The sequence below is a fragment of the Mustela nivalis genome (genome assembly GCF_964662115.1).
Source record: "Mustela nivalis genome assembly, chromosome: 1".
Taxonomy (NCBI): Eukaryota; Metazoa; Chordata; class Mammalia; order Carnivora; family Mustelidae; genus Mustela; species Mustela nivalis.
This window is the reverse complement of record NC_139020.1, coordinates 16,117,199-16,131,466: the sequence shown is the minus strand read 5'-3', so window position 1 is coordinate 16,131,466 and position 14,268 is coordinate 16,117,199. Positions and strand designations below refer to the sequence as shown.

The 14,268-nt window shown below is 35.1% G+C and overlaps 1 protein-coding gene across 14 annotated transcripts in view; it reads left to right on the top strand.

Moving 5' to 3' along the window:
* LOC309851556 (uncharacterized protein) overlaps positions 1–14,268 on the top strand; it is a 96,614-nt gene that overhangs the window by 29,483 nt on the left and 52,863 nt on the right. For 6 of the 14 annotated variants that reach the window (XR_014304830.1, XR_014304831.1, XR_014304833.1 and 3 more), the window contains one exon: positions 1,428–1,487. The exons of 5 other annotated variants lie outside the window; for them this stretch is intronic. Coding sequence is in view for 3 of the 9 variants with exons in the window: in XM_082706984.1 (XP_082563110.1) it covers positions 1,428–1,487 (60 nt within the window). In the remaining 6 variants the exon portion in view is untranslated. Of the gene's footprint in view, positions 1–1,427; positions 1,488–1,626; positions 1,773–2,296; positions 2,342–2,530; positions 2,659–14,268 lie in introns of those variants that run through there. 3 more of the 14 variants (XR_014304835.1, XM_082706983.1, XR_014304836.1) reach the window with 2 other exon arrangements.

Sequence of the window (14,268 nt, the reverse complement as noted above, 5' to 3'; positions counted from 1 at the left end):
TTGATTTCAGCTCAGGTCTTGATTTCAGGGATTTCAGATCAAACCCTCTGTTGAGCCCTGCACTGATGGTGGAGCCTGCCTGAGATTCTTTCTTTCTCTGCCCCTCTCCCCAACACTTGCACACCTGTGTGTGCACTTTCTCTCTCATTCTTTTTCTCTTTCAAAAAAAAAGAAGAAACCCAAAACTAATTCAGTAGTAATGGGAGCTTTGCAACAGGGATGAAGGGAATCTCATTCATCTAAGAAGCGTATGTACCTACCTTAATGAAGCCAATAGGGGATGATTGCTTATTCTTCTACCTAATATCTATATGTGTTTGCAAAACTTTATCCCCTTTACTGTCATTAAAGAATCGTGTGCCCTTACCTCTTCTGATTGCTCTGTTTCTATCACTATTGCCTACATATGCAATATGTAAGTTTATAACAAAATTGAGGGGAAGGTACATAGATTTCTCATATACTCTCTGCCCCCACACATGCATAGGCTCCCCCATTACCAACATCGAGTGCCAGAATAGTACTTATTTATTTATTTATTTATTTTTTAACCAGGGTTGAATTACATTGACATATGATCACTCAAAGTCCATAGTTTAATTTACCTTGGAGTCACTTTGGTGTTGTACATTCTATGGATTTGGACAAATGTGTGATGACATGTATCCATCATTAGAATACCATACAGAATATTTTCATTTCCCTAAAAATTCTCTGTGCCCTGCCTATTCACCTATTCATCCACCTTTCTACTCTCCTCATCTCAGCAGCCACTGACCTTATCTTTTATTGTGTCCATAGTTTTGACCTTTCTAGAATGTCGTGTTGTTCAAAATATACAGTATGGAGGCTTTTCAGACTGGCTTCTTTTCACCTCTTTCGCTTCTTTTGTCAATTGACCTACAGAAAGAAAGAAGTTTTCAGCTGTTTTAAGTAAATACCAAAGAGTGAGATTGCTGGGTTGTGTATAGGAAGCATATGTTTTGTTTTGTAATAAACTACCATATTGTCTTTTACTTGGGCTGTGCCAGTTTGCATTCCCACCAGTAGTGAATGAGAGTTCCAGTTGCTATATTTCCTAGCCTGTGTTTGGTGTCATCAGTGTTCTGGATGTGGCCATTCTAAAAGGTGTGTACTGGTACCTTGTTTTAATTTGCATTTCCTTGATGATAGATTATGTGGAGCATCTTCTCATATACTTATTTGCCATCTGTATAGAGTCTTTGGTGAGGAAACTGTTAAGATCTTTGGTCCATTTTTAAATCCTTTTTTTTTTTTTTTCTTATTGTAAGTTTTGAAAGCTCTCTTATATTTCAGATGAGTCTTTTATTAAATGAGTCTTTTGCAAATTGTTTTGTTTTGTTTTGTTTTGTTTTTTTCTCAGACTATGACTTGTCTTCTCATTCTCTTGACATTGTCTTTCACAGAATGGAAATTTTCAATTTTAATGAAGTACAGCTTACCAATTCTTTCATGGACTGTGTCTGGTATTATATCTGTATTTTTTTTTTTTAGATTTAATACAACTATTAAATAACTCTTATATTATTTCATATATAGTTTAAGAATATTACCACCTTGGGGCTCCTAGGTGGCTCAATCATTAAGCTTCTGTCTTTGGCTTAGGTCATTATCCCAGGGTCCTGAGATCAAGCCCTGCATCGGGCTCCCTGCTTGCTGGGAGGCCTGCTTCTCCCTCTCCCTCCCTCCCCTTATAGTCCCTCTCTTGCTGTGTCTCTTCCTGGCAAATAAAATTTTTAAAAAAAGAAAAAGGGAAAGAATATTATAATTTTATATTTCTATGTTTCTTTCTATAGTTGATAGTTCTTTGTCATTTTGTTGTCATATGTTTTTTATTCTCCATATTATAAACCTCAGAGTACATTCTTAGTTTTGCAATAAATGTCAATTGCCTTTTAACATTATTTGAAAGTAATAAAAATCTCTTTTATATTTATTATTTCCAATATTCCTCATTCTTTGCAAAGATTTATCTTTTCATCTCCTGTCATTTTCCTCTTACAGATCATTTCTTCTAGTGTATGTGTACTTGTGAGGAAATCTGTCATCTTTGTTGAAAAAAAGTATTTGCCTTTATTTAAATTTTTCTATTTACTTTTTTTATATTTTTATTTGAATAGATTTCTATATTAAGTTGTTTGCTCATTTTGCTTTGAGTACCAAATGTTGCATCATTTCATGACATGAATATTTATGATAAATATTTATTACATTAGTTTCTTTGTCAATAAATGTCTTTTTTTCTCACTTTTTATTGTTTTCTCTTTCTAACTAGGTTTCTCTAATTTGGTCATTATCTTGATTCTGCTTGGAGGCCAAGGTGCTTTTGATTTTTGTTTTCTGTTGGCTTACAGTTTTATCAGGTGTGACAAAATCTCAACCTCTGCTACTATAAATACTGTTTGACCTCCCCCACTTTCTGGGATTATAGGTATTGTTAAACTACTTGATAGTGTTTGTTTGTTTGTTCATTTGTTTTTATTAACATATAATGTATTATTTTCTTTAGGGGTACGGTCTGTGAATCATCACTCGTAGTAATCCACAGCAGTCATCATAGCACATACCCTCCCCAATGTCCATAACCCAGCCACCCTATGCCCCCCCATTAAACTATTTGATAGTGTTTTAAGGGCATTGATTTTTTTGTTGTTGTTCTTTTTTTTTTTATGTTGTTTTTTTTTCTTTGTGCTATACATATTGGTGATGATTACTAGTATTCTACAGTATTTAATCAGTTACAATATTATCCAGTGTATTTTTCTTTCCAGATACCATGCATTTCCTAAGTGTTCCTGTTGAATTTTTTTTATCTTTCAATCTCCTCCTCATATTTATGTGTTCTTTTTACATTGTATATTTTATAGTCTATATAAATCATATGTTGTATATTTTATAGTCTAATAAAAAATATAAATAGCTGACAGATTTAACTTCTTTTCTATTTGCTAATTCAGTCATCTCTGTCATTTCTTCATGTTTCTATCAGTTGGTTTTTCTTCTTGGCATGGATCTTTTTTTCCTGCTTCTTTGTATTTCTGGTAATTTTTTAATGTCTATTGGCCATTTTGAATTTTGTGCTGTTGAGTGAAGGATTTCATTCTACTCTTTAAAGAGAGATGGATTTTATTCTTATATGCAGTTAAGGTAATTGGGATTAGTTGAATGATTTTTGTGTCTTGCTTATGCGCTTGGTTAATGGTGGGTTCAGAGCAGACTTAATTCTGAAGCTGATTTGTTACACTGGTTAGGTCTAATTCTTCTGAGAATTTGACTTGATAATCAGTGTATCTGTCACATGTCTTTCCTTCTGGCTGGAGTAAAGGTAAAATCTTCCCAGGCCTTCATGAACTTCAGGAATTCCTTTGGCTTGTTCCTTTTGATAGTTCTTTTCCTCTCTCATGCAGGCACAGATTAGTACTAACCCAGACTCCACAGCTCTCTTTCTAAAGGCTCTTCCTTGTGTTAGTCTGTTTGGCTATTTTCCAGTGCCTTGGCTTCCCCAGACTTTGATCTCTGACTCTAACATTCAGCCAGTCATGCGACTTCCTTTTGGATTGCACATTGCTGTGCGGCAGACTGCAAACCACTCTCAGAAAGTAAGCTGGCACAATTTGAGGGCATACCTTTTTGTTTCCCACCTCTCACATACCAGTCTTGTGTTGCCTGTTGTCTAATGCATGAAACCAGTTGGCACCTGTACTTTTTCTTGAAATCTTTTTTTTTTTTTTTTTAAGATTTTATTTATTTATTTATTTGACAGGCAGAGATCACAAGTGGGCAGAGAGGCAGAAAGAGAGGAGGAATCAGGCTCCCTGCTGAACAGAGCGTCTGATGTGGGGCTCAATCCCAGGACCCTGGGATCATGACCTGAGTCGACAGCAGAGGCTTTAACCCCCTGAGCCACCCAGGCGCCCCCTTTTTCCTGAATTTCTAAACCTTTAGCATTCATCGGCTATAGTAGAAGTCTCAGTGACTTGCTCTGGTTGCTACCTACCAGCTGTGTCATTTCTTTTTTCCCCAAATCTAGCAGTTAAATCAAGGTCAGTCTTGGTGTTGGCCATTATCTATATATATATTTTTTTTTCTCTTAAAAATAGTGTGCTATTTTTATCTATAGATTCAGGTGTCCCTTCCTTTTCTTAAAAATTTTCAATAAGTAATTTTTCATTGTAAGTGCTTATTCCTATTCTTCAAAACACCAGATGTTGGGTTTCCATTTTCATGCTTTACTATCTACCAACATCTTATTAAGGATTACTATGCTTTTGTCATTTTCTTCCTTTACTTTTTTGATAAAGATTAATTTTTATGGACCGTTATGTTATCCATTGAGGATTATGCACATTCTTTGCTTGCTCAAATCAGTTGGCTTTGAGAAAATGTGCTTCCAAGCTGAGATTTCATCCTGTCTTATGACCAATGTATACATAGAGATCTATAGAGATCTCATCTTCTTCTCTTGGCCTTTTTTATTTCATCGTTTGCTGTGCTACAATCCTGTGGGTGGATGGGGATGCCATGAAAGATGTAAAGTCTGTATAAACCACGTAACAGGACAGCGTATTATCACTGAACATTTTCTTTTTTTTTTTCTTTAGCTTTATTGAGGTTAAATTGACAAATTTTATATTTAAATTTATATTTATATATATATACTTAAAGTATACAACACATTTCACATATTTTATATATATTTAAATTTAATTTTATATATATTTAAAGTACACAACATGTTTCACATATTTCACATATACATTGTGAAATGATTACCACAATCAAGCTTCTTAACATATCCAGCATCTCACATATGACTTCTTTGTGTGTGCGGTGAAAATTCATAACTACCCTCTTATCAAATTTCAAAGATAATAAAAAGTACAAAAGATAAGAAGTGTTGGTGAGAATGTGGAGATAAGGGAACCCTTGTGCTCTGGTGGTAGGAATGTAAATCAGTATGGACCATTATGGAAAACAGCATGAAGTTTCTCCCAAAAATTATAAACGGAGCTACTACAGGATCCAATAATCCTATTTCTGAGTAGATATGCAAAGGACATGAAATCAACATATTGCAGAGATACCTGTACACCCATGTTCATTTCAACATATTCACAATAACCAAGATATGGAAATAATCTAAGTGTCTAATAAAGGATGTGGTATTTACAAATCATGAAATGTAATATGGTATTTACATTTAGTGGAAAATTATTCAGCTTTAAAACACAGGAAACTTTCCCATTTACAACAATATAATTGAACCTGGAGGACATTATGCTAAGTGAAATAGGCCAAACACAAGGACTATATGATCCCACTTATATGTGGAATCTGAAAAAGTGAAACTCATAAAAACAGAGAGTAGAGAGGTATTTGGTAGGGCCTGGAAAGAGGGGGTAAATGGGAAATGTCATTCAAAGGGTACAAAGTTACACAAGATAAATCAGTTAGACAATATAAATAAATTCTGGATATCTAATGTGCAGTATATTATCATATTATATATTTGAAACTTGTCTTTGCCATTTTAATTTCATTTTGTGTGGTTTCATGTAGCTATTCACCATGTTTTGGATATAGTTTCTGGTGTTATGGTTTCTATGACTTTCTTTCCTAAAATTCCTTAATATTTTTACTTAAATTTCTTTTTTTAAAGTTTTTATTTAAATTCTAGTTAGTTAACATACAGCATAATGTTTCAAGTATACAACATAGTGATTCCACACTTCCATACAATACCCATGGCTCATCACAACAATCTTCATTGCCCATTTTTTCTCACTCCCCCACTGGCCTCCCCTCTGGTAATCATTAGTTTGTTCTCTATAGTTAAAGAGTGTGTTTCTTAGTTTGCCTCCCTCTTTTTTTTTTTTTTTTCCTCTTTGCTCATTTGTTTTTATTTCTTAAATTTCACATATCAGTGAAATCATATGGTATTTGTCTTTCTCTGATTGACTTATTTCATTTAGCATAATACTCTTAAGCTCCACCTATGCCCTTGAAAATGGCAAGATGTCATTTTTTTTTAAGGACTAAGCATGATTCCATTATAGATAGATAGATAGATAGATAGATAGATAGATAGACAGATTTTATCTGTTCATCGGTCAATGGACACTTGGGCTGTTTCATAACTTGGCTGTTATAGATAACATTGTTATCTACAAACACTTGTAGATAACAAATCTTTATAAATTAAAGATAATTTATTTTAAAATTATAAAAAAGATAATTTATACCTTTGAATTAGTATTTTTGTATTCTTTGGGTAAATACCTAATAGTCTAAATAATGGATCAAAAGATAGTTCTATTTTTAAGTTTTTGAGAAAACTCTTTACTGGTTTCCAGAGTGGCTCCACCAGTTTCATTCCCACCAACAGAGCAAGAGGGTTTTATTTGTTTGCGTCCTTTCTCTTTTCTTTTTGATAAGTCTGGCTAGAGATTTATTAATTTTATTTTATTTTTTAAGGAACCAGCTCCTGGTTTCATTGAACTGTTCTATTGTTGTTGTTGTTTTCCAGTTCCTATATCACTCATTTCTGTTCTAATCTTTATTGTTTCCTTCCTCCTATTGCCTTTAGGCTTCATTTGGTTTTCTTTTTATAGCTCCTTTATAGATGATTTTTATGGCTCCTTAAGTATACGATTAGATTGTTTAGTTGGGATTTTTCTTGCTTCCTAAGAGAAACCTGTATTGTTATATACTTCCCTCTTAGGACTACTCTTGCTACATTCCAAAGATTTTGGACCATTGTGGGGTGCCTGGGTGGCTCAGTAGGTTAAAGCCTCTGCCTTCAGCTCAGGTCATGATCCCAGGGTCCTGGGATCGAGCCCCACATCAGGCCCTCTGTTGGGCAGGGGGCTTGCTTCCTCCTCTCTCTCTCTGCCTGCCTCTCTGCCTACTTGTGATCTCTCTCTGTCAAATAAATAAATAAAATCTTTGAAAAATATATTTTGGACCATTGTAGTTCCATTTTCATTTGCTTCAATGTATTTTTTAATTTCTTCTTTGATTTCCTGGTTGACCCATTGCTTAGTAGTATGTTTTTAACCTCCAAGTATTTGTGATCTTTCCAAAATTTTCTTGTGGTTGAATTCTAGACTCATAACATTGTGGTCAGAAAAGGTGAATGGTATGATTTCAATCTTTTTGTATCAGTTGGGGCCTGTTTTGTGACATAAAATGTGATCTATTTTGGAGAATGTTCCATGTGTATTTTAAAAGAATGTGTATTCTGCTGTTTTAGGATGGACTGTTCTGAATATATCTGCTAAGTTTATCTGGTCCAATGTGGCATTCAAAACCATTCTTTCATTGTTTATTTTCTGTTTAGATGATCTGTCTGTTGACGTAAGTGGAGTGAGAAAGTCTCCTACTATTATTGTGTCATTATCAATTAGTTACTTTATGTTTCTTACTAGTTGTTTTTTATATATCTGTGTGCTCCCATGTTGGGTGCATAAATATTTACAATTATTATATCTCCTTGTTAAATCATCCCCTTTATGATTATATAATGTCCTTCTTTGTCTCTTTTTATAGTCTTTGTTTTAAAGTCTAGTTTTTCCAATATAAATACTGTTATTCCAGCTTTCTATTGACATCCATTTGCATGATAAATGTTTCTCCACCCACTCACTTTCAATCTTCAGGTGTCTACCAGTCTAAAATGAGGCAACCTATAAGTGGGTCTTGTTTTTGTTTGTTTCTTTGTTTGTTTTTTTAATCCATTCTGGCATGCTAGATCTTTTGACTGGAAAGTTTAGTCTATTTACAGTCAAAGTAATTACTGGTAGATATGTATTCGTTGCCATTTTATTACTTGTTTTGTCATTGTTTCTGGAGATTTTCTCTGATCCTTTCTTGTTTTTGTCACTTTTGGTGTCTCCTCAACTCAAAGAGTCCTCTTTAATATTTCTTGCATGCTACTTAGGTGGTCATGGACTCCTTTAGTTTTTGTTTATCTGGGAAACTATTTATCTTTCCTTCTATTTTGAATGATACCCTTGCTGGATAGAGTATTGTTGGCTGGAGATTTTTCCCAGTCAGTACTTTGAATATATCATGCCACTCCCTTCTGACTTGCCAAGTTTCTGTTGAGAAATCTCCAGCTAGTCTTATGGGTTTTCCCTTGTAAGTCAAGGACTTCTTTTGTTAGAATAGATTTAGGTATTACCTAAGGGATACTTCAGGGAGGGGTGGTATAGGTATTGCAGTTTATATCATTCTTTTATCTAGGTTTCTGTTATGGAATACAATCTTACTAATTTTCCTACACAGAGGAAATGCCTACCATTAGCATTCACTTTTTCAGAGATATTGTGACTCAGATTTAGTTTCCTGGGGCAATAGGATATTTGTGCTATCAACTGTGGATTAAGGCTTTTCCTCTTCCTTTTGCTTCTCTTTACTTCAGTGAGTTTCCTTCTTCATAGAGCCCAGTTTGTATGAAATAAAAATGATTCTCCATGCACTTCAATTTCCTTCATTTTATGGTTACACAACACTAAGTTACTCTACATTGGCTTTCCTTCTTTCACCATTATCAAACCATTCTGTAAGATGTTATTATTTTTTTTAAAGATTTTATTTATTTATCAGAGAGAGAGAGGGGGAGAGAGCGAGAACAGACAGACAGAATGGCAGGCAGAGGGAGAAGCAGGCTCCCTGCCGAGCAAGGAGCCTGATGTGGGACTCGATCCCAGGACGCTGGGATCATGACCTGAGCTGAAGGCAGCTGCTTAACCAACTGAGCCACCCAGGCGTCCCAGGATGTTATTATTTTAAGAAAAAGATTTTTGAGTTGTACTTCCCAGAATAGTGACATGATATTTAGCAAAATGTTCATTCTAAAGATACATGGATGATGAATGTGAAAGCATGGGGTTCTTGGGTGGCTCAGCTAATTAAACATTTGCTTTCAGCCAAGGTCATGATCCTAGGGTCCTGGAATTGAGCTCAGCCTCAGGTTCAATGGGGAGTCTGCTTCTCCCTTTTGTTCTGCCCCTCCCCCTTCTCATGCCTTCTCTGTTTGTCAAATAAATAAATAAGATCTTTAAAAAAATGTGAAAGCATTCAGATCTTTCTTGTTTCAGTTAAGATATCATAATATCTGGCATGTTTGCTCCACAGTTTGTGGTTTGGGGTTATAATTCTTTATTTGAAGATGTTTATCTTCTCTATTTTTCTAATTTTGTTTTTGCCATCAGTAAGTTTTAACAGAGAACTAAGAAGAAAAATGATTTTATTCAATGCCTTACAGTATCCATGTTTCTGAACACACATTTTATGGCTAACTAATAGTTTTAAATGCATGTGGCTCATTTCCTACCCTCCTTTTTTCTATTCATATGAATATATCACAACCAAGTATATGTTTTCTCAACAATAGTACTTTAATAGTAAATTAATAAATCATCTGATGATTTTGTGATACCTATAATTCTATCTTCCAGCCTACCTCCACTTCTTATTCTAACTACATGAATGTGAAATAAATGATTGACTATAATTTTTAAAATAAGTGGTCTAAAAAAGTAAAAATAAAAAAATAAAAATAATAAGTGGTCTAAAATTTTTTATTAGCTGAAGATTTTAAGAACTGAGCTTTCAGTTTGTTTAAAAAGAAAAAGGTTTGTGAAGAACATATTTTGCTAACTAATAGTCCCCCCAATTTCAAATTTAATTTACATCTCCTCCATAGATTTCTTATTTATGTGTATAGCGTTAAAGTAAAACTTATTTCAGGGCTATCATGTTGAAAACTTTTACCTTTTTTTCCCTAGAAATATAGTCAATGATGAGGGAATAAAAAATGAAATAAGGAAATCTTAATAAGTCATAGTATAGGGGCGCCAGCCCTGAAGCCAGGCTGTCAGGGTTCAAATCTTGATTTCTTCTTCTCCTGATGATTAGTTTTGTTTACTTACACTCTCCTTGCCTTTCTTTCATCATCTACAAAATAAGTATGCTAGTAATAGTAACTATAATTTATCAAGTGAAGGATAATTTAATTAATCAGCTTAATTTACTTATAGCAGAGGTTGGTGCAAAGTAAGTACACAATAGGCTTCATTATTATTACATTATCTTATTTTGCATGATGGGGCAGCAAACAGGTATTAAATACTTAATCTAAAATAAGGAACATTGGGGCACCTGAGTGGCTCAGTTAGTTAGGCAAATGCCTTCAGCTCAGGTCATGATCCTGGAGTCTCAGGATTGAGTCCCACATCAGGCTCCCTGCTGGGGAGGGGGGAGTCTGCTTCTCCCTCTGATCTCTTCCCTTTCATGGTATTTCTCTATCTCTCTCAAATAAATAAATAAAATCTTAAAAAAGAAAAAAAAAAAAAAACCCAGATTGCTGGGTCACACCCAGGAAAGTTAGAAAATAAAATAAAATAAAATAAAGAACATTAATAGAAACAAAATTAAGAAAATATACTTATAAGAGTAACCCATTTGGAATATAAAGTTTCAACCTAATGGTTTCTTAAGTGGATTTGAGGTATATGAGTATATACATATTTTGAAATGAATTATTACAGAGATGCCTGGATGGCTCAGTCAGTTGAGCATCTGTTTTCAGCCCCTGTCATGATCCTGGAGTCCTGGCATTGAGCCCTGCATTGGGTACTATGCTCAGTTGGGAATCTGCTTCTCCCTCTCCCTCTGCCTGCCACTCTCCCTGCTCATTTTCTTTCTCTCTCTCTGTCAATAAATAAACAAAATTAATTTATTAAAAATTTAAAAATAAAAATAAATAAAATACATTATTACATAGTTGAGGAGAAAATGCTACCTCTTACAACAATACCTAGCACATTAATAAAAACTAAAGATTGAATACATCCTAAAAATTAACACAGATTATACCTTAATTACCAAAAAGAAAAAAAGACAAATATAGAAAGCAATTTAAAAAATACACAGTGTCAAAAAAATTGCAAGGCTGCTCACCTATTCTTTTAACTATTCTTCAAACTTAGCATTTTTTTTTTAATTAAATGAGATGTGTTGAAATGCATAGAACAGTGTCTGGCAACTGGCAGATAATCCAGAGTGCTCATCTCTGTATTTGCTCTCAACTGGCTGGGATGTAGTATTATTAAGACCAGTGACATTTTGGCACCACTGGGGCTAATTAGGTTACAGTTTAGTTTCACTCATTGTGGAATTTTTACATCCTGAAGTTAATGCTCATCTGCAGTGTGGATGGGTTATGTGGGACGTGGTAGAACTTAATGCTTAAAAGAGAGCATTCAGACGAGATCGGGCGTGTTCAGGGTGGTAAGTGGGTAGGAGAAGAATAAATGAAACAAGATGGGATTGGGAGGGAGACAAACCATACGTGACTCTTAATCTCACAAAACAAACTGAGGGTTGGTGGGGGGAGGGGGTTTGGGAGAAGGGGGTAGGATTATGGACATTGGGGAGGGTAGGTGCTTTGGTGAGTGCTGTGAAGTGTGTAAACCTGGTGACTCACACACCTGTACCCCTGGGGATAAAAATATATGTTTATATAAAAAATAAAAAATTAATTAAAAAAAAAAAAGAGAGCATTCAGGAGCCAAACCATTTGGGTTCATCTGACTAGATCATTTATTGGCTCTGAGAGGTTAGGTCATTTATTTATTTTTCTGAGCTTTCACTTGTGAAGATCAAAAGGGTTAATATATAAAGTATCACCGTGTCTCAGCTCAAAAATTATAGTGTTTGCCATTATTTTATACTATTATCATTGCCATCACTATTAATTCTCCAAGCATCCTTACTGGATAAAGCCAAATACAAGGATTGATATTCTTCTTCTCGGGAAATAAATAAAAAAGAAGAACCAAAAATCTTTTAACTCTGATACTTGAGTACTCAAATATTTTGCTTTATCTCTTTGCTCATATTTCTTTATTATTTAGTCTATTTTTTTCCTTTACTCAAGGGTTCTGGTGTTGGGTAGTGGTTCTGTTAGACTGGTCAAGGTTCATACCACAGGCAGTGGATTTTATCCAGATAGTTCCTGGTTTCCTCCTTTTTTAAATAAATCAAATTCATGACAGAGGTTGATAGGAGGGCTGCTGTCCATTGTCAAATGGCATTGTAGCCACAGGCCCCTTATTAAAGCTTGAGAGAAGATAGTGATTACTGGTGTTTGTGGCCAAATTTTGTGCATGCCTGCCCACTGGGTTTGTTTGGATACCAGGAAATTATGGACTGTATGATTTGAATTAGGATAAGATATTAAACATTTGGAGACATTCTGCAGCAAACTGTTTTGTAAAAGAATGTTGAAAAGCACCCCTTTAACCAAGTCAGTGAGATTAGCTTAGTCATGAGAATTCCAAGTAAGTTTTCTGACCTTGAGATGTGGACGCAGCGCCAAAAAATATCAGAGGAGACTGAAGATAGATGCTGATCTTTATTTTAATGAGAGTGTTTTAGTGCTAACGTAGTCATCTAACTCAACCCCATCATTTCCAGGACTCAAACATTCTAGCTGCCTGTCTCAGGAAATGGGGACTGTTCCCTCAATATTATCGTCAGAAATGTCATGTCATTCCAGTCCTTCTAGTTCAGATACTTAGTTCATTTTCTTTCTTTTAAAAAAGATCTTTATTGTTGTTGTTTTATTTAGTTTTCCAAGACATGTTCTTCAGTTAGTTATGGCGGTTAATAGTCCTTCCTTGTGCTGGATGCCCACGGTTCCATTTTTGTGTAATTTCCATGGCCATGTACAGATGTTAACTATAGTCCATCCGTGTGGACCTCCAGTCTTGGCAGCTTGGTTCTTCCTGTGTTAAACCACTCCCTGACTTTTGTGGTAGTTGTTTTGTTATCACCCAGCAAAGTCACTACTATTACCTGGGAAATTAATTGCAAGGTCAAAATTCTTTAATTGCTTTAATCCTTAAAAGACACAAAATGTCTTTTCACACAGTTTTATGTGTGAGAGAAAGGACAACACCCTCAGTTAACTCTATGGGTAGATTTTGCCTGTAGTAATGGGCAGGGCATCAAGAATGTTGTATGTCCTATCATAGAAGACAGCAGATGCTAGGGCAGGGCCCAGTGGTCCTTTTTCAGCCAGCAGGGACTTCACTTTCATCCTAGAACAACTGTCACCCTCTTTCTTAGGTAAAGGGTAATCTTTTATTCAGCCATAAAGACAACTTTTACTGGGAGACTAAATGCCTATCAGCTATTATCTCCTTTTTCAAGACAGTAATACAAAGAACTTTTGATTAATTTTTTGAAGCAATAGGGTACTCATTTATTTATTTATGGTTTCATTAGCCTTGTGTTTCAAGATTTTGTAAGAACATGATGAACCTCTTATTCTTTACTTAAGCCTTAACTTTATTTTTTTTTTAAATTTACCTATTTATTTTAGAGAAAGAGATAATGTGTGAGATCAGGATGAGGAACAGAGAAAGAGAGAGACTACCAAGCAGACTCCATGCTGAGCATGAAGCTTGATGTGGCTTTATCCCATGACCCTGAGATCATGACCTGAGCCAAAACCAAGAGCTAGGTGCTCAACCAATTAAGCCACCCAGGTGCGTCTAAAGTGTCTTTTTTAAAATCCTGCATACCAGCCATAGTCCTATGTAACATTTTGTTGGATGGTTTTGTAGAGGATGGCCTATTCTTGCATGGCTTTATGCTAGGATTCAGATGCCCCGTGCCCAGTTCCCAAATTATGTCTCAACTTGGAACAGGATGGCTTTGGTAACATCCTTACTATCTGACCTTTATGTGTGTATTTGAAGTCATTGCTTTTCAGATTGTGAGTGAAACATGCATGCTAGTTGCCAACAGATGTAAGAGAGGTTTTCACAAGCCAATGCCAGCCTGATATAAGATCCAGTGTTACAACATGTCATAACAGACCCCCATGGATAGAAGGATTAGGATCCCTTGCAAAACATCTTTATTTGGCACACTCACGGTACTTGGATGGTTCTCCTTATGTCTGAGCAAGAGTATGAGTGAGTGGATCCTCCCAGGACAGTTATTTCTATGTTTCTGTGTATATTTTCTTCATCATGAGGATTACAGAGAAGGGATAAGACTATGTGGGACAATATGTGTTGATTAGTTTGTGTTTGTTTTTAATAATAAGGCCACATATGTAGTGTATTTGTTCCTCAGAGCAGCCTTAAGAAATCACTGCAAATTGTGTGCCTTAAAACAATAGACATTGACTCTCTTACAATGTCAGAGGCCAGAAGTCTGAAATTGGGG